At 46.8% G+C, this 25,300-nt stretch overlaps 4 protein-coding genes across 9 annotated transcripts in view; 2 read left to right on the top strand and 2 right to left on the bottom strand.

The window, feature by feature from the left end:
- ITGAL (integrin subunit alpha L) overlaps positions 1-3,772 on the bottom strand; it is a 44,300-nt gene extending 40,528 nt beyond the window's left edge. Inside the window, exon 1 of one of the 2 annotated variants that reach the window (XM_083469128.1) lies at positions 3,518-3,772. Coding sequence is in view for 1 of the 2 variants with exons in the window: in XM_083469127.1 (XP_083325253.1) it covers positions 1,006-1,066 (61 nt within the window). In the remaining variant the exon portion in view is untranslated. Of the gene's footprint in view, positions 1-1,005; positions 1,350-3,517 lie in introns of those variants that run through there. The other variant, XM_083469127.1, reaches the window with a different exon arrangement.
- A 62-nt stretch (positions 3,773-3,834) lies between these two features.
- Positions 3,835-12,603, top strand: SEPTIN1 (septin 1). 2 transcript variants are annotated; one of them, XM_083469220.1, is made up of 12 exons: positions 3,835-3,952; positions 5,382-5,556; positions 5,694-5,784; positions 7,575-7,661; positions 7,767-7,890; positions 8,907-9,041; positions 9,744-9,861; positions 10,327-10,428; positions 10,524-10,623; positions 10,716-10,881; positions 11,915-11,999; positions 12,190-12,603. In XM_083469220.1, exons 2-12 carry the CDS (start codon positions 5,554-5,556, stop codon positions 12,268-12,270), a joined length of 1,092 nt encoding a protein of 363 aa, XP_083325346.1. In that variant the 5' UTR covers positions 3,835-3,952; positions 5,382-5,553; the 3' UTR covers positions 12,271-12,603. The 2 variants fall into 2 exon arrangements, with proteins under 2 accessions (XP_083325346.1, XP_083325347.1); XM_083469221.1 differs by lacking the exon at positions 3,835-3,952 and having other exon boundaries at positions 5,331-5,556.
- Positions 12,604-12,719: 116 nt separating this feature from the next.
- On the bottom strand, positions 12,720-17,660 carry DCTPP1 (dCTP pyrophosphatase 1). The gene is made up of 5 exons (XM_083469230.1): positions 17,514-17,660; positions 16,332-16,631; positions 15,753-15,874; positions 15,338-15,448; positions 12,720-14,145 (listed from the first exon to the last, which is right to left on the bottom strand). Exons 2-5 carry the CDS (start codon positions 16,617-16,619, stop codon positions 13,752-13,754), a joined length of 915 nt encoding a protein of 304 aa, XP_083325356.1. The 5' UTR covers positions 16,620-16,631; positions 17,514-17,660; the 3' UTR covers positions 12,720-13,751.
- A 1,316-nt stretch (positions 17,661-18,976) lies between these two features.
- Positions 18,977-24,390, top strand: QPRT (quinolinate phosphoribosyltransferase). 4 transcript variants are annotated; one of them, XM_083469234.1, is made up of 5 exons: positions 18,977-19,334; positions 21,000-21,038; positions 21,373-21,929; positions 22,952-22,993; positions 23,976-24,390. In XM_083469234.1, exons 3-5 carry the CDS (start codon positions 21,378-21,380, stop codon positions 24,195-24,197), a joined length of 816 nt encoding a protein of 271 aa, XP_083325360.1. In that variant the 5' UTR covers positions 18,977-19,334; positions 21,000-21,038; positions 21,373-21,377; the 3' UTR covers positions 24,198-24,390. The 4 variants fall into 4 exon arrangements, with proteins under 4 accessions (XP_083325360.1, XP_083325357.1, XP_083325358.1 ...); XM_083469231.1 differs by having other exon boundaries at positions 18,983-19,334; positions 22,952-23,083; XM_083469233.1 differs by lacking the exon at positions 18,977-19,334 and adding an exon at positions 19,976-20,459 and having other exon boundaries at positions 22,952-23,083.
- Positions 24,391-25,300: the final 910 nt, after the last annotated feature.

Consider the following 25,300-nt stretch of genomic DNA (forward strand, 5'->3'; position numbering starts at 1 on the left):
TTGTTAAGAGACCCTTCACTGAGATACAATTCCCAGCCGTCCCCCCGGCCCTTGCCAGAAATTAACAGCTCTGCTACAGATCAGAGTAGGATGGGAACATGCGGTAACCCCATCTGGGGGTTCTCCACACCTCTGAAGGTAAGTGGAAGCAAACCTCAGGGAACAAGTAACTCCAGAAAAAACCCAGCCTCTCCAAATGCATACTGTCAAGAAATAGATACTGCTGAAAGCAGGAAGTCTCAATGGACATTCTGGGAAATCTGTAACTTGCACAATTATTAAAGTTGGCTGCTAATTCGGTTAGCAGAAGGAGGAACTAGGAAATCAAGACTATTAGGCCATCTAGCTTAGTATTGTCAGTACCTCAGGGGCAGGGAGCCTGTAGCTCTCCGGAGGCCCTTGGTCTAAATTTCCATCATCCACCCTCATTATTGACCAAGGCGCCTGGGCCAAGGGGCACTGCAGGACTACAAATTAACTGCCTGTAGCTTAACATGGATTAGCAGCAGAGCTCCAGAATTTCAGACAGGTGTCTCCCCAAGTCCTTCCCAAAGATGCCAGAGATTGGATCTGGAAGCAAAGCGTGAGCTCTGCCCCTGAGCAAGCCTGATGAAGCACTAGATCACCTGTCTCCTTTAAAACCTTTGTGTCTCCTTTTTATTTCTTCTCATACATTCACATCCTGCCTTTCTTCTGTCAAGGAACCCAGAGCATTGCCCATTTGGTTCCTAGGCGGTCTCCCATCCAGGCACTGACCAGAGCTAAACCTGCTTAGCTTTACCAAGGTATCAGCCTCATGTAACTACACACCATGCCCTGGAACTCTCCAAAAAAACTCTCTCTCTCACACACACGCAACATGCAGCAAGCAATTCACCCCAGCAATTCCCAAACCTGCAAAGGTCCAATCTGCCCATCCTACCTAAACATGGTATCTGTGCCAGCAGACTTTCTCTCCAGTCTCAGTCAAGACAGAGAATTCCGCTTGAATCAATTCTGACCTACCTTGAAGAGCCAAGCTGATCAGCAGTGTCAGAAAGTAGACTGGAAGGTGTAGGCCAGGCATCCTGGGTGGTGGCAGCGGCAGCAGCAGCAGTGGCTTAAATGGTTCAAGAGCTTATTTTCTTGAGGACATGACTGACAGGAAGACACCAGATGAATAGTTTGATCAAGCCAAGAGACAGATTCAAGAGGAGCAAGCAGCTACGGCAGAAGATGAAGGAGAGTGGGGAAGAGGGGAGACTCTTAAGCTTCCAAATCTCAAAACCGTACTGCTACTTTTGCTCCCCCACGTGGTACAAAAAGCAAAGGGTATGATGTGGGCAGGAGAGGAAACGTGGGTGATGAAAGACTCTGAATATGCATATGCGCGAGGGGTGGCACCTGCGCAATGAGGGAAGGAGTTACACCAATGCAACTACACACACACACACACACACACACACTGCTGTGACTTTGGCATTTGATCACACTATGAATGGACCTGTAAGACTGGCCAGATAGGCATCATGGACTTGAGCAAAGAACTCCCAAACGTTTAATGTTCAAAGAACTCCCAAACGTTTAATGTTCATTTCAAGGCTATAGATGCTTCCTGAATGACAAATCATCTACAGAGACAAGTCTTACAACAGTGCTACACACTGCTGTGTGTGTGTGAGAGAGAGAGAGAGAGAGGGAGAGAGAGAGAGCGCATGGGGGAAACGGAAGTTGGCAATTTGTTTCAAAAATACATGTAAGAGTGAGTGGAGGAAAAGGCAATGTGGTTGTGGGTGGAAGACTTTTCAGCAGAAAAACTGCCAGAGGAGGACAGGGTTGAAAGTTCCTCCTCCTATAAAAGTCTTCTGAGGTTGAGTGCAGCCTCTGTGGCCGTAATGTGTTAAAAAACAAAAATAAAACACATTAGGGGGAAATAAGAACTTATGGAAATTGCGATCAGGTGGCAAATGGGTCAGGGTCTTTGCAGTCATGGTTTACTCGAGTAAAGGAAATAATGTTATCCGAACGTTTGACTCAGTACAGCAGAGTGCTAAAAGGGCAAAATAAGAAATACAAATTTCTGCGTATATGGTCTTTGATTCTTGAGTATATAAACAAAATCAGTATCTTTATCACAGCCGCAAGTTTCACTATGGAGAGATCAACTTTGTAAACAAACTGGGTGTGTACTTTTATGATGCTATCTGTGTTTGATGAACTGTTTTCTTTGTGTTCACTATTCTTCTGCGAAAATTTCAAAACAAGGAAACAGGCTTGCAATTGTCTCAAGCAATAGGCATGGAAGATAGCGGACTGGTGCCCCTCCCTCAAGAAAACCCCACCAACTCACTTGCTCCTTTGCCTCATGTCAAGGCAGCTCCACTCACCTGCCAAAGCCACTGGTAAGTTTACATCCCTGGCAGCGGCTTATGGGTGTAACTGGGCAGAGGGCAATAATATCCACAAATATTATTGAAAAGCACTGAAATTACTCAATTACCTGAGGTTCTAACCCCCCAGCCAAAGCCTGCCTCTCCCAGCAGAAGCCTGCCCCCCGTAACGTCGTCTTCATGGGATGATTTCCTAAAAGCTAAACAACTTTGGCTGCCCCCCCCCAACAAAATTCCTGGCTACACGTCCATGCATAGGCTGATGAGAGTGGTTTGTGTATAGTACGTATGCCCTGCCGCTTTAGCCAAAATAGTTTTCGGAGCAGTTTGCAATACAGTGGTACCTTGGGTTAAGTACTTAATTCGTTCCGGAGGTCCGTACTTAACCTGAAACTGTTCTTAACCTGAAGCACCACTTTAGCTAACGGGGCCTCTTACTGCTGCCACGCCGCCGGAGCACAATTTCTGTTCTCATCCTGAAGCAAAGTTCTTAACCTGAAGCACTATTTCTGGGTTAGCGGAGTCTGTAACCTGAAGCGTATGTAACCCGAGGTACCACTGTAATTGGATCTAAGAGAGTTTTGGCTCTGAGGCTCCCCCCCCCCCATTTTAAACTTTAGAATGAGAAGACCGTGTTAAATTAGTGAAATTAGCACCTGTTACCAATAATGGCCCAAGGATGAAGGCACACGTTATTAAAGATCTGGTGAATACATTGTCCTAACAAAATAAAAAAGATTTCCTTCCAGTAGCACCTTAGAGACCAACTAAGTTAGTTACTGGTGCTACTGGAAGGATTTTTTTTTTATTTTTTTTGACTACGGCAGACCAACATGGCTACCTACCTGTAACTAGAGCATTGTCCTAACTTTCATGACAGAAGAAAGGACAACTGCGATGGAAGAAAATAAATAAATAAATGAAATTACAGGTACAGTATTTCGGGTGTAGGAGTCCCCTGTTTACTGAGCGTTCAACCCGATCTGTTTGTAGGGAGCTCAGGCGACGCTGCATCCAAGAAAGGGCTTTCCAACCCTTCCCATTGCACTTTCCCATCACTTTCCTTATCGCAGAAAATCTGATCTTTTGGGTTTGCTGTGCAAAACTCTCCAGGCAAACTATACTGTAATGGCAAAACCTGAACTTACTGGCACATTAACTTGAGCCCTGCCTGGAAATCGCAACAGTCTGGATGGCCCCATTTACACGTGCTTTAGTGTCATCCAGAGCTGAATAGTGGCAGACACTCTGCGTGGTGGGTCTGCCTTCAAAAAAAAAAAAAAAAAAAAAAAAAAAGGTAGGGTGGGGGAGCAGAAGGAATTCGGCTGGAGCAAAATCTGTGGATTCCACCAATCACACACAGACACAGCACGGAAGCAACTAAGCAGATCTATGGCTTGCTTGCCTGTTTCCTGTGCTCTGCATTAGTACAGGGAGAGCAGGAGCCCCCTAGAGGCTGGGTGGGGAACAGACACAATACAGAAGGAAACTGCGAGAGAGCCAATGCAGAGGCTCAAAGGCTTTTTCTTTTCTTTTCTTTTCTGGGCCACACTTTCAGAATCAAAATTGCTCACAACACACAGGTTTATTTTTATTGATAAGAAATATATTGGAAAACAAAAAGAATCGCCTCCTAGCAGGGCTTGATTTATAGCACAGAAAGAGCTGCTTCATAATATGATCATGGCAGGGCCGGATTTAGGTTTATACGTCCAGCTGTCCTTGGTCAACAACAAATTGTCGCTGTTTTTTTATGCTGAATATACGCTATATGGTAATTTATCGATGTACTAGGTATCTAAAGCCATTTGCACATAATATGTATTTTACCAGTGATGTTTTAAGGAGTACGCTCGCAGGCGGGGCCCATTACTTACATCATAGGAGCCTACACAACACAAAACACTTGTTGTATGTAGGTGTTGTTGTTTTATATTTTGGAAATGTACATCCAGTTGTTTTTTCCTTTTAAATTTTTTGGGGGCCCCAAGAGTGTGGGGCCCTAAGCTATAGCTTGTTTACCTTATACGTAAATCCAGCACTAGATCACGGGACATCCAGAAAGTATAAATCAACACATAAGAACATGAATCATTCTCAAAATATAATTACAAACGAGCCTCTTACATATGTACCTTAAGTACGTATACAAACTCAGTGAGAGGTGTGAGCTTGCTTTCACTGGGTAATCTCCTTTATACAGTGGTACCTTGGGTTAAGAACTTAATTCGTTCTGGAAGTCCGTTCTTAACCTGAAACTGTTCTTAACCTGAAGCACCACTTTAGCTAATGGGGCCTCCTGCTGCTGCCGCGCTGCCGGAGCACGATTTCTGTTCTCATCCTGAAGCAAAGTTCTTAACCTGAGGTAATATTTCTGTGCTAGCGGAGTCTGTAACCTGAAGCATATGTAAGCTGAAGAGTATATAACCTGAGGTACCACTGTATTAGGTCTAACTCTCCTCATCCACACAAAAAATGTGTTCTCTTGATTTGATGATTTCAATAATGATTTTATTTCTTTTTCGTGAAGTTGTCACCTGTGCATGCATGCTTGTCTGCGCATGTGTGATGCCTGTCTCAAATGTCCACACCATTTTTAAGTACAAAGTGAATGTGGCTTAAGTTTTCTAGTTGGACTGAACCTGGTTAGAGGGGAAAACGCACCAAACAGCAGTATTTGCCAAGAAACTACAGGTCTGATACGGCTTGTGGCTAAGCGGCATGCGAATGCAGCTTCAAAAACCGGCACAGGGAGCGCACTGAATGCAGAGTAAGTGGCAATGTGAATGTACCCAAAGCCTCTCTTCTGTGTGTGCTTGTTTCATAAGCCCCCTTGAGCACTGTTTTTTTGTGAGGAAATGGGTCGCAGCAAGGGGGCGAGAAGTGACCTCAGTCACCATTTACAAACTTGTCCCATGAGCATAAGAGCTGAGGAAAAGGCAGTGTGTCAGTCAGCTCCCACACAACCTTCCAAGCAGTGATATTTTAACTTGAAATGTGCGCTACCCACAGGTGGAAGGAAAGGAGGGAAACGAAAATAGGCCAGCCAATGGGAGATGACGATGCTCTGATACGGGTGCAGATCTGGCTTCCTGTTTCACTGCCACAGGAAGTTGGTGTCTGAGCCAACAAGGTGCACACTGACACCCCTGCAGCGTCTCCTCCGTACAACTAGAGACCAATTATGGTAAGAAACCCATAAGAGGGACTCTCTTTTGCCTTTATTCCTTTGAGTTGTTTTCTTTTGGGTCTCTCTCTGAACACCTTGGAAGGACCAGACAGTGGGACGCCTCTTCCTGACCCTATCTTTCTTGTCTGCCTCAGGACAAAGATTACGTTGGATTTGCAACTCTGCCCACCCAAGTCCACAGAAAGTCCGTAAAGAAGGGGTTCGATTTCACTCTGATGGTTGCAGGTAACGTGTTGAGAAGACCCACTTTCTCCATCCTCACCAGCTCCAACACCCCTGAATGCACCCAGACACACTCCCTGCGGCTCTCTTTCCTTTCCATGCTATTGCAGACCGGCTGTTTTGTCTTGGAAAATGAAGAGGTGCCCTTTAGTGTTGGATTTTGCATGGTTCAGACCAGGTTGTGGAAGAGACTCTGGCTTGCGCAGCAAGTGCAGCCATTCAGACCTCTCTGCCTGGTCCTCAGGGCCATAACCCTCTCCTCCCCGTCCCTGACTGGGCTTTGAACACCACACATTCTTTTTGTTTGACCAAAGGTGGATTTAGGGGAGCACGACTGGTTCCCCCACATTGGGTGCCGAGCTGAGAGGGTGCTGCAGGGCGCTATGCAACAATGACAAACAACGGCAGGCGAGTTGGGGGGGGAGGGCACTGAAATTTGGCGTCGCACAAGGCGCTGCTGAAGTTTTTTTTAAAATTAATTTTCAAAAATTCAAAACAAACATACATACATACATACATACATACATCCTGTTTAAATCTTGGCAACATTATTAAGTGACTTCCTCAAATCCCCTTGGTTGAATTTCATTATATATCATTTTAACAGTTTTCCAAAATCGATTTTCTCAAAAAATTAACTTGATCACTTAACATCTTTCATTCTTTCTAATTTAGCTTTAAACATCTTAAGTCTTATCCTTACATATTTAAATCCTAAGCCTATCTATTATTTGCAAGCTTTTCCAATTAAGTTATCTTAACATATTTAGCTAAATAGTCTTTAAATTTCATCCATTCTTCCTGATACTCCTCCTCCTTTTGGTGGCGCTGCTGAAATTTTAAAGCCCAAGGTCTGCCATTGCTTTGACCTGTGATCAAGCCTTTTGGCTGTCTGGATAGAGAAGAATGGGTGAGTGTGGTTGTGTAGAAGCTAACCTACTATACAGTGGTAGCATTCACATGAATGGCTTGGCCCACTTTTGTCTCTGGCCTGCCCACCATTGGCTAGTGGACCCTGAAAGTGTGACCAGAAGCGATTGCCCTGAAGAAAGGTGCCCAACTCCTGGTCAAAGCACTGATGGCGACTGATCAGTGGGCAATTTGGCTGCCTTTTGTTCCAAGCCACACTAGAATGTATCTTGAGACACACCCACTTCTTAGTGTCATAGGAGAGGCGAGTCTCTCAGGCCTGCTCCTCGAACCCATTAGGACAGGCTTCCTCAACCTCGGCCCTCCAGATGTTTTTGGGCTACAACTCCAATGATCCCTAGCTAGAAGGACCAGTAGTCAAGGATGCTGGGAACTATAGTCTCAAAACATCTGGAGGGCTGAGGTTGAGGAAGCCTGCACTAGGATATATTCTGCTTCCAGAGGTAGGGACAGAAATCAGAATCCTGACTAGGGCTGGACAGACCAGTCTCTTTCCAGACCGTGTTAAATTACTATGTTTATTCATAAATTCGTTTTTGTACCACTGCTGCATTAATCTACATTTAGAAAAAACAACACCCGTATGATTTGTTTAAATGATAAGTAAATTTGTACTTTATCTCACTGTAAGCATTTCTAAACTGTCTTATTTTAAAAAAATATGCATTTTCAAGTTGGTGCATTTTTTGAGCCAAGGACTGTATTGCAAAATTTGGAGACATAACTGAAAGATGATCAGTACAGGAGGCATCTCCAGACCTGAAAACCAGAAAACTAGTCTCTCAGGCTTATTCCCGTCTTAATCAAGTTCCTCCAAGTTCAAGGATCATCAGCTGATACCTTGACATTCTTTCATCCAATAGGAGAATCTGGGCTGGGAAAATCCACTCTTGTCAATAGCCTCTTCTTGACAGATCTATATAAAGACCGGATACTTCCGGATGCACAAGGTAAGGACTGCTGGCAGCTCCAGTCTGCAATGTTTTTGGATGGGGTGGGGAGAGCTGAGAGTGTGACCCCAGTGCTATTACTGCCCTGCCTCCCCCATGTCACAGGCAGGATCCCCCAGACTTTGGAAATTGTCAAGCATGCAGTAGACATTGAAGAAAGGGGAGTGAAAGTGAAATTGACGGTGATCGATACCCCAGGATTTGGAGATGCGGTGGACAACACTGAGTGGTAAGAGGCCAGCTGGATGTATTCCTGTGCCCCAGTTCTGAAGAAGCACAGGGGTGAATAAGGTGCTATAGCAGGGAAGGTGGGATCTGGGACCCAGATCTGGGGAAATCAAGGATTCATGGGTGGGAAGTGGGTCCAAATTTAGGGGTGCTGAAAGCCAGTATTTATTGGGTCTTTGAGAGTAAAGTGAAGAAAGCATATGTTGTCTACTTTTGAAAGCCCAAAGGATGGGGGATGAGGAAAGAGTTCATACATGCATGTTCAGCACCCAGTTATAACATCTAGTGCAGAAGTGGGCAAGTGGCCGGAGGAGGGAAAGCAGTATATGAAAGAGAAATAAGAGGAGGGCAGCGAGGAAGAGAAAAGACAGGTCCCGCCCACTTCTTGTATATAAACCTTGGCAAGATTATCCTGGAGGACATGTGGCTGTTGACCAAAAAAAAGGATTGCCCACCCTATTCCAATAACTGGTTTTCACTATAGAGCGAGCACCACAGACGGTTGGTTTGCATTGAGACCTCAAACCATGGCTTACGTTAACTTTTTCAGATGTTACAAGCAAATAACAGTGTGCGCCCCTACTTTCTTCCCCGCCTTATCTTGAGAACCCCCAGATTCTCTTGTAAGCAGTGGCCTTTGAGAGCGAAGCAATTGGCCAAACCATAGCTTTCGGATTCATACGTGATGCCAACCAAACTGGGCTTAAGATCCTGGCTTGGTGGACAATCTATAGCTCACACGCCACAGGAAACCATGGTTTGTTGCTATGTCTCAGATAGAACTTTGATGCCCTATGACATTCCCCCGGACAACAGGCAAGTGATATGTGTCTATGTGGAAGTAGCTGATCTTCCTCCTGGCCTTTAAAGACCAATCCAGGCTGTAGTCCCCCTCATTACGTAAATGTAGCTAAGGAAACTAGGATTTGGTGGGGTGTGTGTGTATGATTCTGACTAGCAATGGGGCCTTCTCACCACCTCACCCCCCTTTCTTCTCCTACCTGGTTTCTACTGCAGCTGGAAGCCAATTGCCCACTACATTGATTCCCAGTTTGAGCAGTACTTTCGAGATGAGAGCGGCTTGGACCGCAAGAACATTCAGGATGGGCGTGTCCACTGCTGTCTCTATGTCCTGTCACCCTTTGGACACGGGTAAGATGTGTGGAGCTTTAGGGTGTGGCCATAGGGAGTCAGGATCATGTCTTTCAGTGCTTGAAAGGATAGCAGCTCTCCATGGTATTTATTTCCAGCACCTAGTTCATTGCTGAGAGCCAGTGTGGTGTAGTGGTTAAGAGCAGTAGACTCGTAATCTGGGGAACCGGGTTCGCATCTCCGCTCCTCCACATGCAGCTGCTGGGTGACCTTGGGCCAGTCATACTTCTTTGAAGTCTCTCAGCCCCACTCACCTCACAGAGTGTTTGTTGTGGGGCAGGAAGGGAAAGGAGAATGTTAGCCACTTAGAGACTCCTTTGGGTAGTGATAAAGCGGGATATCAAATCCAAACTCTTCCTCTTCTTCTCCTCCTTCTTCTTCTCCTCCTCCTCCTTCTTCTTGGATGAGCGGCAGCATAATAAAGTGCCACTGAGCATGTGCCAACTTCCTTTACAGCTGACGGTCCAGCTTATCGGCACAAACCTGGCAGCCAGATCTTAAGTGGACTGGAATCCTGATTGTTTTTTCATTTTTTAATTAAAAAATGAAATGAATGGCGAGAGGGGGCAATCACAGTTCAACACAAATTGTGCAAACAAGCCCAGCTTCGAGACTCCAGGGGTTAGTGGGGGGTAGGAGGCAGAACTGCTAGGGGCTCTGAAAACAGGGGTCAAGGATTTTGATCCCGCCACTCTACCACAGGCTCCGCCCCCTGGACATTGTATTCCTCCGAGCCATCCACGACAAAGTCAATATTGTGCCGGTGATTGGAAAGGCGGACAGCTTGACTCCAACAGAGGTGAAACACAAGAAAGAGAAGGTGAGAAAGGGGAAGGGCCACCGTAGCTCAGCTGGAAGAGCATCTGCTTTGCATGCAGAAGGTCCCAGGTTCAATCCCCAGCCTCTCCAGGGAGACTCCCTACCTGAAACCCTGGAGAGTCTCTGTCAATCAATGTAGACGATACTGAGCTGGATGGACCAATGGCCTGGCACCATGTGGGGCAGCCCCCGATGTTCCTGTGGGAGGCATCTGAAAGGGGCGTTGCAGGGGAAACTCATATATGCTGGGTTGGAACAGATGAATGCAGCAAGTAGCTCACTTGTCTGAAGTAAACACCTCACTGTAAGGATATGGAGCCTCCAGTACTCTCTACAGGAAATCTCATTGCAATACCTGCACCCCTGGAGCCAATTTCTTCACACACCCCACTGCTAGTCCTGTCCTCTGCACAGCTACATTTCATGGCTATTTTAGCTCCACATTTTGATTCCTTTGGACATACAGATCCGGCAGGAGTTAGAGGAAAACGGGATCAATATCTACGAGTTTCCTGACTGTGACTCGGATGAAGACGAAGAGTTCAAAGCTCAGGATGCGGAGATGAAGGTGAGGAACTCTGGTCTTCCCTCTGTGGGGGAGAAGTGTCGGGTGGGATGGAAAAGGTGGGGCAATAATAGGCCTCATTGGCGTTCTTCCTGCAGCAAAGCATCCCCTTTGCTGTAATTGGATCCAGTCAGGTGGTCAAGGAGTTGAAGGACAAAGTGTTCCGGGGACGGCAATATCCTTGGGGGACAGTGGAAGGTAAGTTGCATTAAGAGGGCACTCAGCAGAGGGCGCTGTGTCAAAGGAAGTTACTGATCTCGACTTCCTATTTCCCCCACCCCACCCCCTAGTGGAAAATGCGGCTCACTGCGACTTCCTCAAACTTCGGAACATGCTGATTCAAACCCATATGCAGGACTTAAAGGATGTGACCCACGAAGTCCATTACGAAAACTACCGCGCGCAGTGCATTCAGAGTCTGACCAGACCTGGGGCACGAGACCGCAGCAGCCGCGCGTAAGCAGATTCTGTTTTCTGTAAGGGAAGAGGATTTGGACAGGCCAGGGCAGAGGGCTGAGTTGTGAGATGAACGAAGAGGCTGGAGGGAGTCTGGTTAATTCAAGACAAGAAAATGATCATAAAATGGAACTGCGCACACTCCACACTGATATATCCTTTAAAAAGACGAAGTTTTATCCAGCAAATACCAAGGAGTAAGTTGGCAGTTCCCAGTTCCTTAACTCCCTACTGGCAATTTAACAAATTGCTTTTAAGGCAGATGTGGGGAACCTTTGCCCATCCAGATGTTGCTGAACTACAGCTCCCATCATCCCAGGTCCTACCTTGCTAGGCTTGATGGGAGTCTTAGTTCAGCAACATCTGGAGGGCCAAAGGTTCCCCACATCCTGGCTTAAGGACTGGGGGAAAGAGCTGCGAGGGGACGTGTTAGTTATGCTTCAGGTAGGGGTACATATGTAGCCCACTCCCTGCTTGCAGGCAGGGCGGAATGTGCTGCATACACTAGCTTGCTGTTTGTTCATAGTTAACCGGGAATCCTGCCTTACACCCATTATCTTCCTGCCATGCTACACTCACTCTTTGCCGCTATGCTGCACTGCTTTATTGGTATGATCCAGTGAACATAGCAAGCTCCCTTGCGCAGAGTCCGGCCATTTGTCCGTCTAGCCCAGCAATGCCCTGCACCCATTGTTCTTCAGCCTGGAGTCCCCAGATATTGTTGGACTGCAACTCCCATCGCTCCCAGTCAGCTTAGCCAGTGGTCAGGGCTGATGGGAATTGTTGTCCAGCTATGACTGGGCACCCCAGGTTGAAGAACGCTGGTCTACACTGCCTGGGAGCAGCTTTCCAGATTTTCAGGCAGGGTTCTCCGCCAGCTTTACCTGGAGACGCCGGGGATTGAACCCAGGACCTTCCACATGCAAGGCAGGTGTGCTCTACCCCAAGGCTACAGCCTTCCCCCAGAGCTAATGTACAAGCAGGAGCCAGGATCTTCCCATGCTCTATCACCAACTCTCTTTCGCCTCACTAGGAAACTGTCACGTCAAAGTGCCACTGAGCTGCCACTCCTGCCTCTGGCCGAGACGGAGAAATTAATTCGCGAGAAAGACGAGGAGGTGAGTCTTTGCATGTTTTAAGGCTTTGTGTTTGTGTTTTCCTTTGGAGTGAGCAGTTGCTGACCCTGTCCGATGTTAGATCTGAGTCCCTCAGGAGCTGCATCTTAGCACTTGGCAAGCGATACAAAAAAGGTGGGTCCACCCCAAAGGCAAGTGCAACTTGAGCATCTCTCTCTCTCTCTTTGTCCAGCTCCGTCGGATGCAGGAAATGCTGCAGAAGATGCAGGCACAGATGCTGCAGAGCAAAGGGGAGCAGTGTGACAACCTCTGAAAGGCAGCAGTGCTATGAGAATCCCGATGGAAAGGGACTTAATTCTGCTTCTATGTGGCCAAAGCAAGGGGCCACACCGGTAATGGAAATGGGAGAGTTAAGTGTTGGTGGGTATACTATGTATTTGAGAGAGAAAACCCCTGTGGACCTCCAGATGTTACTGGACTACAACTCCCAACATCCCTGATCTTTGCCCATGCTAGTTGAGGCTGATGGGAGTTGGAGTCCCCACAATATGCAGAGGGCCACAGATCCCCCAACCCTGTCTTAAGAAATTATCACACTGGATAACTTGTCTATCATATATATATATATATATGTGTGTGTGTGTGTGTGTGTGTGTGTGTGTATACACACACACACACCTTCTTTCTCCAACCCGCCCCCTCGCCCCACCATTGTCCACTGACTGTTTTAGTATCTTTCAATAAGACACAATGACTAACTGCTCAATGGAAATAAAATGTATTTTACAAGGCTGAAGACTGGCTTCCTAACAGATCTCCAAATCATTTATCTGCATCTACTTTTCCACAAACTATCAAGCACAAAATATGTATCTCCAAAGAAGCCTGTCATCAAACAGATGCTCCTCTACGGATTCCTATTTTCACTTCCACTTGATTCAGGATTATTTCTCCAGACAAATTTAACTGTGACAGACAAAAGTACTCAGCAACAAAAGTGCTGCACTATTATTTGAAACGTGGGCCATGAGGTCATGTGGATAGCTGAAAAACTGGGCAGCGGATGAGGCCTCAAGGAGACAATACTAAAACAAGTCATTTTTTCCAGAATAGAAAACTTGTAACTCTTAAGCTCTCAATGTAATGCTGTAACCAAGAAAGACAATATGGTTGTTGATTGGATGTACAACGACGCAGCCTGAAAAAGATATAGTCTCTCAGGAGCTGAAGGCAGTGTACGTATTAAAATGAAAACAGCCACAGTAGACTGCCAGTTTGAGCAGAGGAAGGACCCTGGCGAGGGTCCCTGCTCCAACCATTTCCCTGCTTAAAGGGGCTTTTCAAGCTGCCCTTACACCCATGGGGGGAATGCATCTCTTCCACACACACCAATGGACAGTGGGGAAAAAGCTTGAGGAAAAATCCAGATGCAAAGCAGCCCTAACCTCCCATTTGTCAGTTCAAACAGGCAGCTTCCCACGGCTTCTTTTCTTAAAAAACAAAAACTAAGATGGAGGCATCTAACTGGGCCGTAGTCAGGAGGCCAAGTGTGTACAAGGCCCTTGTCCGTTTCACATCTGAGGTAAAGTCATAATGCCTGCGTAGAGCGAAGGGCCTTCCCCCACAGACTAGTCACTTTCAATTCCCCTGCCAGATAGGGCTCCCTTCCTCAATGGAGTGAGCATCATCTAAACCTTCAAAAATGTAAAAGGAGGGAGGAGATAATGGCAGCACCCTTCCCTCCCCACATCGCTCCCTTTGCATTAGCGCTTTCTAGACTCCTCTCACAAAAGACTACGACAAAGCAGAGGCCTGCTTTGAGGCGCTGCCCTGCCTGAGCCCTGAAGCCCCTGTGCCATTTGAGTCCCCACAGCTTGTGTCCGGAGGACGGGAGGCTCCCAAAGCCACACAAAAGTTTTCTCCCCTCGCTGCTCCGGAAGAAACAGCAGCACCGTCCTGTTGTTTCTCATATTCGGTGTATTTCTTGGACGACCCATAAACTCGCTCAGCTGGGTATTTGAGGCGGTTCTTCTCTATCTTGCGGAGGGCGGCCGAGGGAAGGTCCACGCGGCACTTGTCCGCCAGAGCCACCAGGTAGATGAGGACATCGCTGAGCTCGTCGGAGAGGGCTTCGCGCTCGGGCGCCGTCCAGCCCGGGAGGCCTTCGGGGGCTTCTTCCCGCCACTGGCTAAAGGGCAACAGGGGAGAAACGATGGAGTGAGGAGGGGAAGGAGCTAAGAAGGGATTCGAAGCTTCCAAAGGGAGGTCGTGGTGGTTTGTTGCAGCAAAGCCAACAAAGGCTCTTGGGACACCTTAAAGCAGGAGGGAGGCACCTGAGGGCTGACTGCACCCACTAGGCCTCTCTGCCATGCTCTTGGAACTCTGCTTAGGCCTCACCCTCTTCCCCCAGCCTCCTTGAGAGGTTTTGCCTGGCTCAAATTGAACACCAACCATGCCTCTTGAAGGGCAGAGAGAGATGAGTGTGGACATTAACCTAGGCTACGAAGATAAAATTTAGACTGATTGCTCTGCCCACCTTGTCTCCAGGAAAGGGGAATGCGCCTCTAGGGCTGAAAAGGGGTCCACTTTGCCACCATCTTGAAGGCTAACAACTTTATTGTGGCGTAAGCTTTCGTCAACTGCAGACCACTCCCTCAGATGCATGAAGTGTTACCCTGAGTGCCCAGTTCTGGGCAATGCCACTTAAGAATGATACTGACAATCTGGAACGTGTGCAGAGGACAATCAAGGGTTTGGAAACCAAGCCTTATGAGGAACAGTTGAAGAAGCTGGGTATGTTTAGCCTGGAAAAGAATCACAGAACTGTAGGGTTGGAAGAGACCCTGAGGGTGATCTAGTCCAACCCCCTTCAACGCAGGAATCTCAGCTAAAGCGTCCATGACAGAGGGCCGCCCAACCTCTGCTTAAAAACCTCCAAGGAAGGAGAGTCCACAACCTCCAGAGGGAAACCGTTCCACTGAGACTGAGGAGATATGATAGCCATCTTCAAATATCTCCAGGGCTGTCCCATGGAAGATGGAGCAAATTGGTTCTCTCCTGCTCTGGAGGACAGGCCTCGACCAACAGATTCAAGTTACAAGAAATATTCTGACTAAACATCAGGAAGAACTTTCTGACAGTAAGAGCTGTTTGACAGTGGAACAGACTACCTCAGGAGGTGGTGCCAGTTGATGGGAGTTGTAGTCCAACAACCTCTGGAGGGCACCAGCTTGGCAAAGGCTGGATCAGATGATCGCCAAGGACCCTTCTGTTTCTATGAAAGCACCTTTAGGCCTACATCTCTCCTTCCCTTCCCCTCCCTCCCCAAAATACTGCCCGTGGAGGGAGGCCTACTCTGCAATCTCATCACCCGTACTCACAAGAGCTCCGCCAGCTCCCCAACCTCCCCGACGAGGGCAAGCAGCAGATTCCGAGGCTGGTGGTACTTCCCCCAGCCACGCTCGGCTGTGAAACCAGACTGGAGTCTTCGGCTGTGGGAGAGACAGAGAGGTGAAGAGAGGTTGATGTTGTGTTCAGCAGAGGCTGGTCCATTAGGGCAAAGGAGGCACTGCCACAGCAGCTCTTTACTTACAACCAGTTGGGATGGCTCCACCTACAGTGGCTCTGGCGCCACCTACTGTTAGTCTCCCCGCCTTCTGCCCTACCAGTCCCAAACAGCACCAATGACCCCTGTACACTGGTTCAGATTTGGGGGTGGGAAGGAGAGGGTGAAGTTATAATCAGCCATAAATGTGGGGCCTGTGAGGTGGGAAGAGAGAAAGGAAGGTGTCTCACATGTCTTCCAAGGTAGGCTCAGCGCTGAACTGAAACACCTCTGCTGAATTTCCATTCCTCACCAACGCCTCATCCATTTCTTCCTCTTTTGCCTTTGGTGAACTGGCCGATGGGAACAATGCCTGGCGAAGGAAGTCACGGTAACTGTGCGCCTTCATTCCAACCAACTAGTAAGGATTTTTTCCATCAGTTTGCTATTGGCAGTTTAAAATTGTTGAGATTGGGAGTTGCGAGCTAAACCTGGCAGCTATTTTAAGTCAAGCACTAATCTATTCCCTGCTGGCCAAAAGCCCCAATATATATATATACATACATATATATATACATACACACACACATATATATATATATATATATATATATTAATAATAATAGTAGTAATAATGGTAATAATAGAATATGCTATACTGTACCTATATACTTCTATGCATACCCATAGGATATTTCTATCCACAGGATATTCTGGAGGTACATATATACACAATACCGATAAGATATTCTGGATATGCTTCCAGAAACTCTGGAATTACAACTCACACAGAAACACAACCCACTCATAGGACATCTCCCGTTTGTTACCTGTGTCCTCCTGGGCATGGTGGCTCCTGTACCAGAATTCTTCAGGTTACCAAGCCCATCATCAGCCGAAGGCACAGAACAGCCTGGAGGCAAATGCTTCTGATGCTCAGCCGTGGCCATGTGCAGCCGGAGGTCAGAGTAGCCAGCAGGCATCGTAGCCTTGCAGAACCTGCAGGCTGCTTTGCCATTGTCTCCTGCCACAGGGCAAAGCCAGACCTTCAAATCCTCCTCTTCCTCCCAGTCTCTGCAATACTTTCCCTCACTGGCAGCCCTCTTTGATGATGCCATGATTGACCAGGCCTGAAAGAGATGTGGGGAGAGAAGCTTGCTGAACACAGTGGTTGTTAGCAGCAAAGGATAAAGAATTTAGCCGAAGCGTCTTTCACACCATTTAAAGCCTTGTGATACCACTTTAAGAAGTCATGGCTTCCCCCAAAGAATTATGGGAGCTGTAGTTTGTTAAGGGTGCCAAGAGTTGTTAGGAGACCCCTATTCCCCTCCAAGTGTTACAATTTCCAGGGTAGTTTAAAGAGCAACCCCTCTTCACAGGGAACTCTGAGAATGGCAACTCCTGTGCCTTTTCCAACATGTGAACACTGTCTGCAGTTTGTATCCACCCAAGTTATATTCAGAGTAGACCCAATGAAATTAATGGACCTAAGTCAGTTAGGTCTATTCATTTCAATGGGTCTTCACAGTTGGCTAAATCTCTGGCTGCATTATGCACTGTACATGTAAAACACTTCCCTCCAAAGAGTCCTGGGAACTTGTAACTTAACAATTCCACGCACCCTTAACAAACTACACTTCCCAGGATGCTTTGGGAGAAGTCACGTGCTTCAAACTTATTCCACCTACACAAGACTCTGTGGCTTCTCTGCTGCAGGCACATAGGGAGTTGTAAAGACATCACATCTGCCTGTGTCTCCCACCCAGAATGATAATTTTTTCTAAGCCAATACTCTCCAGTGCTGAGCTGCATAAAGTCTGCTTTCAGTAGCACGGCTCACGCCCTGAAAAAATAGAAGTGAGCGCACATCACTTGAGCATGTGCAGAAGGCTCTTTCCCTCACCCTTAAGAACCTCCCCCCCGGTGTACACACACACACACACCCCTCAGTGTATTCTCTGCAACTCTAATGCCCGGCTCTCAACGAAAGCAAAGCAACATACAGAGCCTACCTGGGCTCCAAAGGACAACAGAGCAGGCAGGATCCGACCCCTTCTAACAAGCCACGCGCGTTTTCCCGGGTTCAGCGCAGGGAAGCCAACCCACCATCGCCACTGAGCTGGGCTCTGGTAGGGTACAAACGGTATGACGAACGCACTTGCGGCCCAATCAAAGGTGGCTGGTGGAAGGCGAGAGGAATACCGCAACCAATCAAAAAGAGCCGAGGGTCGCGCCCAATCGGAGGAGAGGCAACAAATAGCGAGTATAGAAGGAAGAGGCGCCGGGATAAAGAGTCATAAATATGCAAAGAAGCGGCCGGCTCAAGGAGTTACAGGAAAAGAAACATCCGGACTGGCTTTATATATATCTGCCATATATCGGCCACAACAATATCATAAAATATCATAAACTAATACTGAATAAGCAAATAAAAATAATATAAATATAAGAAATATAATAGGTTCAATATTGTGCACGAATACAGGCATATATATGGGAGGAAACTGCGTGAAAGGCGCGGATTCCCCAGTCAGGAAAGATGCAAGAATCCATAAAACTTGCAGCTGGTCCTTTCTTGTGCATTCTCCTCTCAAATCTGCGTTTTCATTTTAAGGGTTGCTGCGCTGGCCTTAGCCCTAGAAAAATAGAAGTTCCAGCAATTTAGGGTGCTTCCAGTTGAGAGGGTTTTTCTGCACAGTTCATGTGAGCTGTCTGGATTTTTACAGTAGTAGATAGGTAGCCGTGTTGGTCTGCCATAGTCAAAATAAAAAAATTCCTTCCAGTAGCACCTTAAAGACCAACTAAGTTAGTTCTTGGTATGAGCTTTCGTGAAGAAGTGTGCATGCACACGAAAGCTCATACCAAGAACTAACTTAGTTGGTCTTTAAGGTGCTACTGGAAGGAATTTTTTTATTTGGATTTTTACAGGGAGCACGGATGATGACCAGGGCCGGATTTAGGTTTGATGAGGCCCTAAGCTACTGAAGGTAATGGGGCCCTTTATATGTCCAGCTGTCCTTTGTCAACAACAAATTGTTGCTGTTTTTTGTGTTGAATATATGGTAATTTATGGACCTAATAGGTATCTAAAGCCATTTGCACATAACAAAATATGTATTTTGTCATAGTAATTGTTGAACTGAAATACAATTAAGAAGAAAGAGAGAGAAATGAGCAAACCAGTGATATTTTAGGGAGAAGGCTAGCAGGTGGGGCCCATTACTTACATCATAGGAGGCTACACAACACAAAATACTGTTGCTATATGTGGGTTTTATTTTATTTGTTTTTTATCTTATATTTTGGATATCTGTACATCCAGATTTTTTTTCCTTTAAATTTTTTTGGGGCCCCCAATAGAGTGGGGCCCTAAACTATTGCTTGTTTAGCTTATACGTAAATCCGGCACGGATGATGGCGATGATGCACATATCATCCTGTACGGCTCCCATAACTACCCCCTCCCTATTCTATTTTCTTTTTAACAAATGCTGGAAATAGTATTTTAATGAAAAGACCGTCACCATGTTGCCAGTGGTGCAGATGTTCTGTTGCGTTATTTTCCAATACTTCTAAAAGGCTGCTCATGCGATTGCTGATCCTTTGGATGGAGCTTTGCCTACTTTGGCCCTGATATGATACAGCTGTGCAGGAGAGGTTATTTATACAAGGGGGAAAAAGGGTCCAAAGTGCCAAAAGCAATCATCGTGGTCCTAATCCCACCCCTCATTGTACAGCCTCCCACCCCTCAGGAATTCAGGAAATTTCTCTTGTGCAACCAGTTAGACAAGCGAAAAAGTTGCAGAGAGACATTTTGGAGCCTGGCTAGTCAGGTAAGCAACCAACATTGCCTCTTTTAAACTAGCTACATCTGGGATGCCCACAGGACTTTAGGGGTGGAAGGGGCAATCCTAGAACTGCCTTGTCTGGTCTAGTTACTGTGGCTTAACAGTTGGTTTTTTCTTTATTGGTTCGCATTTTGTTGGGTTTGGGGAGAAATGTGTTGCTTTAATATGTTGCTTTTTTAAAAGATCCCTTTTAATGCTCTTGGCTTTAAATGCTAGACTCTCACCCTCTCTCTCTCTCTCTCTCTCTCTCTCTCACACACACACACACACACACACACACACACACACACATATCTCTAGTACTAGCAGCAGGTAAAAGTTAGAATAACCACATCCAGTGCTTTTTTTTCTTTAAAAAATGTTTAGGGGTACTCTCATTTTCCTACTCATATTGAAATACTGCCCCTCAATGAGGCCAAACTTAGATTCACAAAATGTTTAGGGGTATGCGTACCCCTGCATCCTCCCAAAAAAAGCACTGACCACATCCTTCCATTAAAAAATAAGTGAGCCTAATGAGGAAAAGTTGGATTTTAACCTCTGTTCTGCAGGGCTCTTTGCTTAGGCAGTCCAGTCCCGTCCCCCCCATCTCTCTCTCTCACCCACACCCACACACCTCTGCCCTAGTACACAGTACTTTTTAGAGGTAACCTCAGCTGGGACTTTGGGCAAAGTGATGCAACCACTTTAAGTGCCTCAAGGCTGTTGTCAGTATTTTGCAGGAATTATTCACACAACAATTGACTTTAATAGTAATAAAGAAAAACCTGGGCTGCTTGAGATTTGGAAAGTAATGGGGAAATGTGTTCCAAAACGTGAGCTGATTACAGGAAAGAAATGGAAATACCCTGCAAATAACTTTGGGGTGAATGTAGGATGAATGGTCCTTGTCAGAGAACGTCTGCATAGTATAGTAAACAAATCAGAACAGATGCTCACAAAAGATTGGCCATAGTTTAACCACTGTGTAAACTTTGTGTACAGATCAGCAGGAGAGCTGGACTGGTTGTTAAGTAAGAAAGAAAGCAGGCAGGTGGGGGCTGGCAGTGTCCTGCTCCCCCTGAAAAACCAGGGCAGGGGTGTCAACTTGAATAAAATATTGGCGAGCAGGTAAGCCCTGACCCATATAATCAGTCAAAAGAAGCAGCTTACACACATCATTTGAATGACAATTCACATTAACTTTTGGGCAGTTGGCCCCCTCAATTATTTTATTGGGGGGGGGCCTGGGAGTTGGCTGCTATGAACCAGGGTGAACCTTGCTTCCTTTCCTTTTACTAACAGCATACCACGAGTAAAAAAACAAGGGGGTGAGTATAACAATCCCCAAAACAGTTCAATGAGAACTGAATATGCTTGGCAGCCTCAGAATGTTGGGAAACTTTTGTAAGGGTGGGACAGATTGCTGGTTGGGGGGGCAGCGCAGAGAATACACTGGCATATCCTGCAAAAGGGTGTTGCTGGCTAGCACCCTGTACAAGAGGACACTACCCAGGAGGTCCCATTAGCATTTCTTCCTTTTTTCCCCCAACAGGGTTTTTTAATTGAACCCATTATATTTCTACACTAAAATAAAAAAAATGAAAGGGGGGAGAAAATAAAAATTGTCCAGTTTACTGATGTAATATTATTGTTTCTTCTCGTGTATAGGGGAGAAATTGGGGCACAGAAGCTGGAGCTAGCTTATAGGTGAGTCCCACTTCAAATAATCTGAAAAGCACCTATATCTAGGAAATGGTCAGCTGTCAGACTGTGGCCCCTTTGTCCAAGTAGAGAGACGGTCATTTGCAGTCACCAGCAACACAGGGACCCAAACATTATCACATTCCAGATTTTCTGAGTTTTTAGGTAGTCATAGGAAGATAACCAAATTTAGCATCCTTCTCCTCCCACTAGGGAGAGCTGCCATCAGGCAAAGGGTAGCAATTCCCACCCCTCATTCCTACCCCTAGGTGACACCATTAGTTTATTGGGCTTTGTCTGGTATGCCTTTGCCAATATCTCTATGGTTTCTTCTTCCTAGTCTTCATGGCCTCCCAGCCAAATCTTTCACACCTTCTGCCCGCTGCCCGCTTGCGTCAACTAGCCTGTGACTGGCTGCGGGAAGATGCTCCTGCCTTCGACTACGGTGGCTATGCTGTCGGTGACCATCAGGAATGTGCCGTGCTCCTCTGCAAGTCCCCAGGAGTCTTAGCGGGCTTCCCTTTCTTTGAGGCCATCTTTGCTGAAGTTGGCTGCTCTGTGGAGTGGCTCCAGTCGGAGGGAGCCTGGGCAGAACCAATCAGCCGGGTGGCGGAAGTGCGTGGGCCAGCCAAAGATATATTGCTGGGCGAACGGGTGGCTCTGAACTGTATCGGTCGGTGCAGTGGTATTGCTACGTCAGCAGCCAAGGCGTGTCAAGCAGCGCGGGAATCTGGCTGGCATGGAGAGGTGGCTGGGACGAGGAAGACCACGCCAGGCTTCCGCCTGCCTGAGAAGTATGCTCTCCTGGTGGGAGGGGCTTCTTGCCACCGCTACGACCTGGGGAGCCTCATCATGTTGAAAGACAACCATGTGTGGGCATCAGGCGGCATCACACAGGTGGGTGTTGCTTTGCCAGTCTCTCCTTCCCTCCATCACCGTGTGACACATATGGCGGTAGAACAAGGCCACATCTGAACCTTGCATCATAAGAAACATGGATTGCCCCAAAGACTCATGGGAACTGTAGTTTGCTATAGGCGCCAAGAGTTATTAGCAAACGATTCCCCTCACTAGCACTGGGCGATATCTGGTTTTCAAGATAGAGCACCAGCTAAACATCACGAAATATACCAATATATCATGATGTCTGAAATAAGCAGTTCCAGCCCCTTTGTGGTGAGTTCTGGCACCTCTTTGGAGGCAGCAAGCAATCTGGGCAGGGCGGCGGCATCGATGGTGCCGTAAGCAGCTGTGGCGTTGGCACTCCCTAAAAAAAGCTGCACAATTTTGGCGCTCCCTTAAAAAAAGCTCAACCACTTGTCCATCTCAAAAAGGTGGGAGTTCCTGCACCTATTTTTCTAGGGAGGGAAAGCACTGGAAATAAGGATGGAGTTAAGTAGAGGCACTGGCTGGCTTCACGGTTTCCCCCCACATTGTGATTTATGCACAGCACACACACATCTTAATTTGTGATCTATTTATTGCCAAGTCAAAAATTATGAAACAGAGAGCATGATGCGGACTTCAAACCGGTTTTGGACGATATATCGCCAAGCTCTACCCCTCACAGGGTAACAATTCCCAGAGTGGTTTAACAATCAATCCCTCTTCTTGGGGAACTCTGGGAATTGTAGTCGTGTGAGGGCAGTAGAGGTCTTCTAACAATTCTTTCTATGATGCTTAAAGTGGCAAATGCTGCTTTAAATATACAGTACAGAAGAGGCTAAAGTCTCACTGTTACGTTAGAGGTGAATAAGTGGGATTCTTCAAATTGTTTTTATTACATTTTGAACTCTACAATAACCAGGAATAGGTTTTTTTTTTAAAAAAAAACCAAACCAAAACCCCTAAACCTTACCTTTTCTGCACTGTGCATTATCTTACTTCATACCTGTTTTTAAAATGTTACCCTCCCACAGGCTATCCGGAGTGCCCGGCGCGTCGGAGGCTTCGCCCTGAAGGTGGAGGTTGAGTGCCGTTCATTGGAAGAGGCTCTCGAGGCAGGAGAATGTGGTGCAGATATTATCATGTTGGATAACTTTGCTCCGCAGGTAAAGTTGGCTGGGCCAAGATGGGGACAGGTGCTGAAGCTGAGATTGCTGTCTGTGCCTTTTTATTGCTTTGTAAACGGCTTGACTTTTGAATTTTTTGGAACTATGAAGTGAAAGCACCACAATCTTTAAAAGTGCTGTCAAACAGCGTTGCGTTAATGACACCCAGTCCCTTCAGGAACTGATCCATTTTTGATTTTTACTGCTGTGGTCCCCCAGTCCTCATCTGACTCCAGCATGGATTTGTGCCTCCACCTCACTCAGCCTTGGGCAGACTTTAGTGTTTGTTTAAAAAAACCCACAACTCTACCACCCCAAGCACTGTGTCCTTTTTGTACTGTGTAGCTAGCCTACAGTACAAAAGTAAAATTGACATTAGTTGCCCTGCTGACTTTTCCCTCTGGCTCCACCCACCAGCTTGTGGCCCTTGAAAGTTGCCTAAGAAGGCAATGTGGCCCTCTGGGTGAGAACCAGTTTCAACAGCAACTATCCCTCAAAGGCAATCTGAGAATTAGGCCTCAGTTTTGACACTGAGGGCTTACCCACACCTACCTTTCCTCCGCTCTTTCCAGACATGGTACATGCTTTAAACCTCCAAGCTCCCTTTCTTTCTGCATCCCACATGAAAACCCACTCCTTAAAGCTTAATCGGAGCAAACCCGAATTGATGTTTGCTCCAATTGAGCACTAAAGAGCAGGTTTCTGTGGGGAAAGCTCAGGGGCAAAAAAACAAAAAACAAATCCAACCCACCATTCTCGGACATGGAGCTTGAAACATGCACCTGTGCCTGGAAAGAGCGAGGCAACAAAGTGTGAATAAGCCCTGAGATTTTTGAGTGGACTCTGCCTCTGTTCCCGTTAACCTCCACTCCCCAATTCTCCTCCTACACAGGACCTGCACCCCACAGCCAGTACGGTGAAGGCCTCTTTCCCTCATGCGACAGTGGAAGCCAGCGGGGGGATCACTGAGGATAACGTGGCTCAGTTTGTGGGGCCCAACATTGACGTGGTCTCCCTCGGTTGCCTCACCCAGTCAGCAAGAGCTGTGGATTTCTCTCTCAAGATCTGCCGGGATCCGGCCTCCAAGCCACCACTGCGGAATTTTGTCTTCTGAGTCTTTAGGATGGGAGACCCAGACAAGCAGCCTTGCCAAGTGGCAGGAGGTTTGGTGTTGGTGGGGATGTGATAGAGGGTGGATAGCACCAATTGTGTACAGTGGTACCTCGGGTTAAGAACTTAATTTGTTCCGGAGGTCTGTTCTTAACCTGAAACTGTTCTTAACCTGAAGCACCACTTTAGCTGATGGGGCCACCGCGCTGCCGGAGCACTATTTCTGTTTTTATCCTGAAGCAAAGTTCTTAACCCGAGGTAATATTTCTGGGTTAGCAGAGTCTGTAACCTGAAGCGTATGTAATCCGAGGTACCACTGTACAAGGTTTGCCAGGTACAAACCTGTGCCATAGCTGCACTTTTGGAAGGTCCAAAATTACAGGCACAGGGTGTTTTGTTCCAATGTGTCAAGCACAGTGGCTGCATCTGCTCTTGCAGAAGGATCCCAGGAGGTGATCTCTAGGGGTTCTGCTGTGACACTCCCTAAAAAAATGGGTGGGATCTTCTCCTGTTGTGTTTGCTCAGCTCTTGCTGCAGGCCGTTTTGGTAAGCTAGCCAAGTAAACACTCATCTTTTTTTAAAGCCAGGCTGTGGAAGCCTGAGGCCTTCCAGGTGACATTAGGACTCCAACTCCCATCACCCCATATCATTTGCCATAGTGGCTGGGGTTGATGGGATTTGGAGTCCAAGAACCTCAGGGCCACAGGTTCCCCAACACCTTCAATATTTCTGTTCCTTGAATGTCTTCAGGATGCTCCCGCCCCCCCAAGCAGCACCACATCTACCTCAAGAGACCTCCCCCCCCTCCAAACTCTCTGCCTCTTGAGTCGAAGTAAACGTAGCTGAATGACTTTTAGTTGATTTAATCAATTGATTTAAATTTGTCTATGGGTGAAAGCAATTGCCCTGAAGCAAGAAGCAGACCTTTATTGGCTTAAAATCATTTGTGTGTGGATTCGTGTAGTGTAGCTACGGGTGGACTTCTCCTTCCCCCACCCTCTTAGCTAGGGAGGAATGCTCAATTTTAAGGCAGTGCTGGCCACCTGCAGTTTTTATACATTAAGAGATGAGGAAATGGCAGTTGTTGTATCTGCTGTATGCCTTCTC

The sequence above is a fragment of the Podarcis liolepis genome (assembly GCF_965112155.1).
Source record: "Podarcis liolepis genome assembly, chromosome: 13".
Classification (NCBI taxonomy): Eukaryota; Metazoa; Chordata; class Lepidosauria; order Squamata; family Lacertidae; genus Podarcis; species Podarcis liolepis.

What these genes read in the sequence shown, in the direction of transcription:
- SEPTIN1 (XM_083469220.1), top strand. An exon ending in TTTCACTCTGATGGTTGCAG is followed by an intron (nt 5,785 to 7,574) that starts GTAACGTGTTGA and finishes TTCATCCAATAG; the next exon opens with GAGAATCTGGGCTGGGAAAA. An exon ending in TGAAACACAAGAAAGAGAAG is followed by an intron (nt 9,862 to 10,326) that starts GTGAGAAAGGGG and finishes TTGGACATACAG; the next exon opens with ATCCGGCAGGAGTTAGAGGA.
- DCTPP1 (XM_083469230.1), bottom strand. Translation starts at nt 16,619, where the DNA reads ATGGCATCATCAAAGAGGGCTGCCAGTGAGGGAAAGTATTGCAGAGAC. An exon ending in CCATGCCCAGGAGGACACAG is followed by an intron (nt 15,875 to 16,331) that starts GTAACAAACGGG and finishes TTCCTTCGCCAG; the next exon opens with GCATTGTTCCCATCGGCCAG. An exon ending in GGGGAGCTGGCGGAGCTCTT is followed by an intron (nt 14,146 to 15,337) that starts GTGAGTACGGGT and finishes GTTGCCCTTTAG; the next exon opens with CCAGTGGCGGGAAGAAGCCC.
- QPRT (XM_083469231.1), top strand. Translation starts at nt 21,378, where the DNA reads ATGGCCTCCCAGCCAAATCTTTCACACCTTCTGCCCGCTGCCCGCTTG. An exon ending in CATCAGGCGGCATCACACAG is followed by an intron (nt 21,930 to 22,951) that starts GTGGGTGTTGCT and finishes ACCCTCCCACAG; the next exon opens with GCTATCCGGAGTGCCCGGCG. An exon ending in TGGATAACTTTGCTCCGCAG is followed by an intron (nt 23,084 to 23,975) that starts GTAAAGTTGGCT and finishes CCTCCTACACAG; the next exon opens with GACCTGCACCCCACAGCCAG.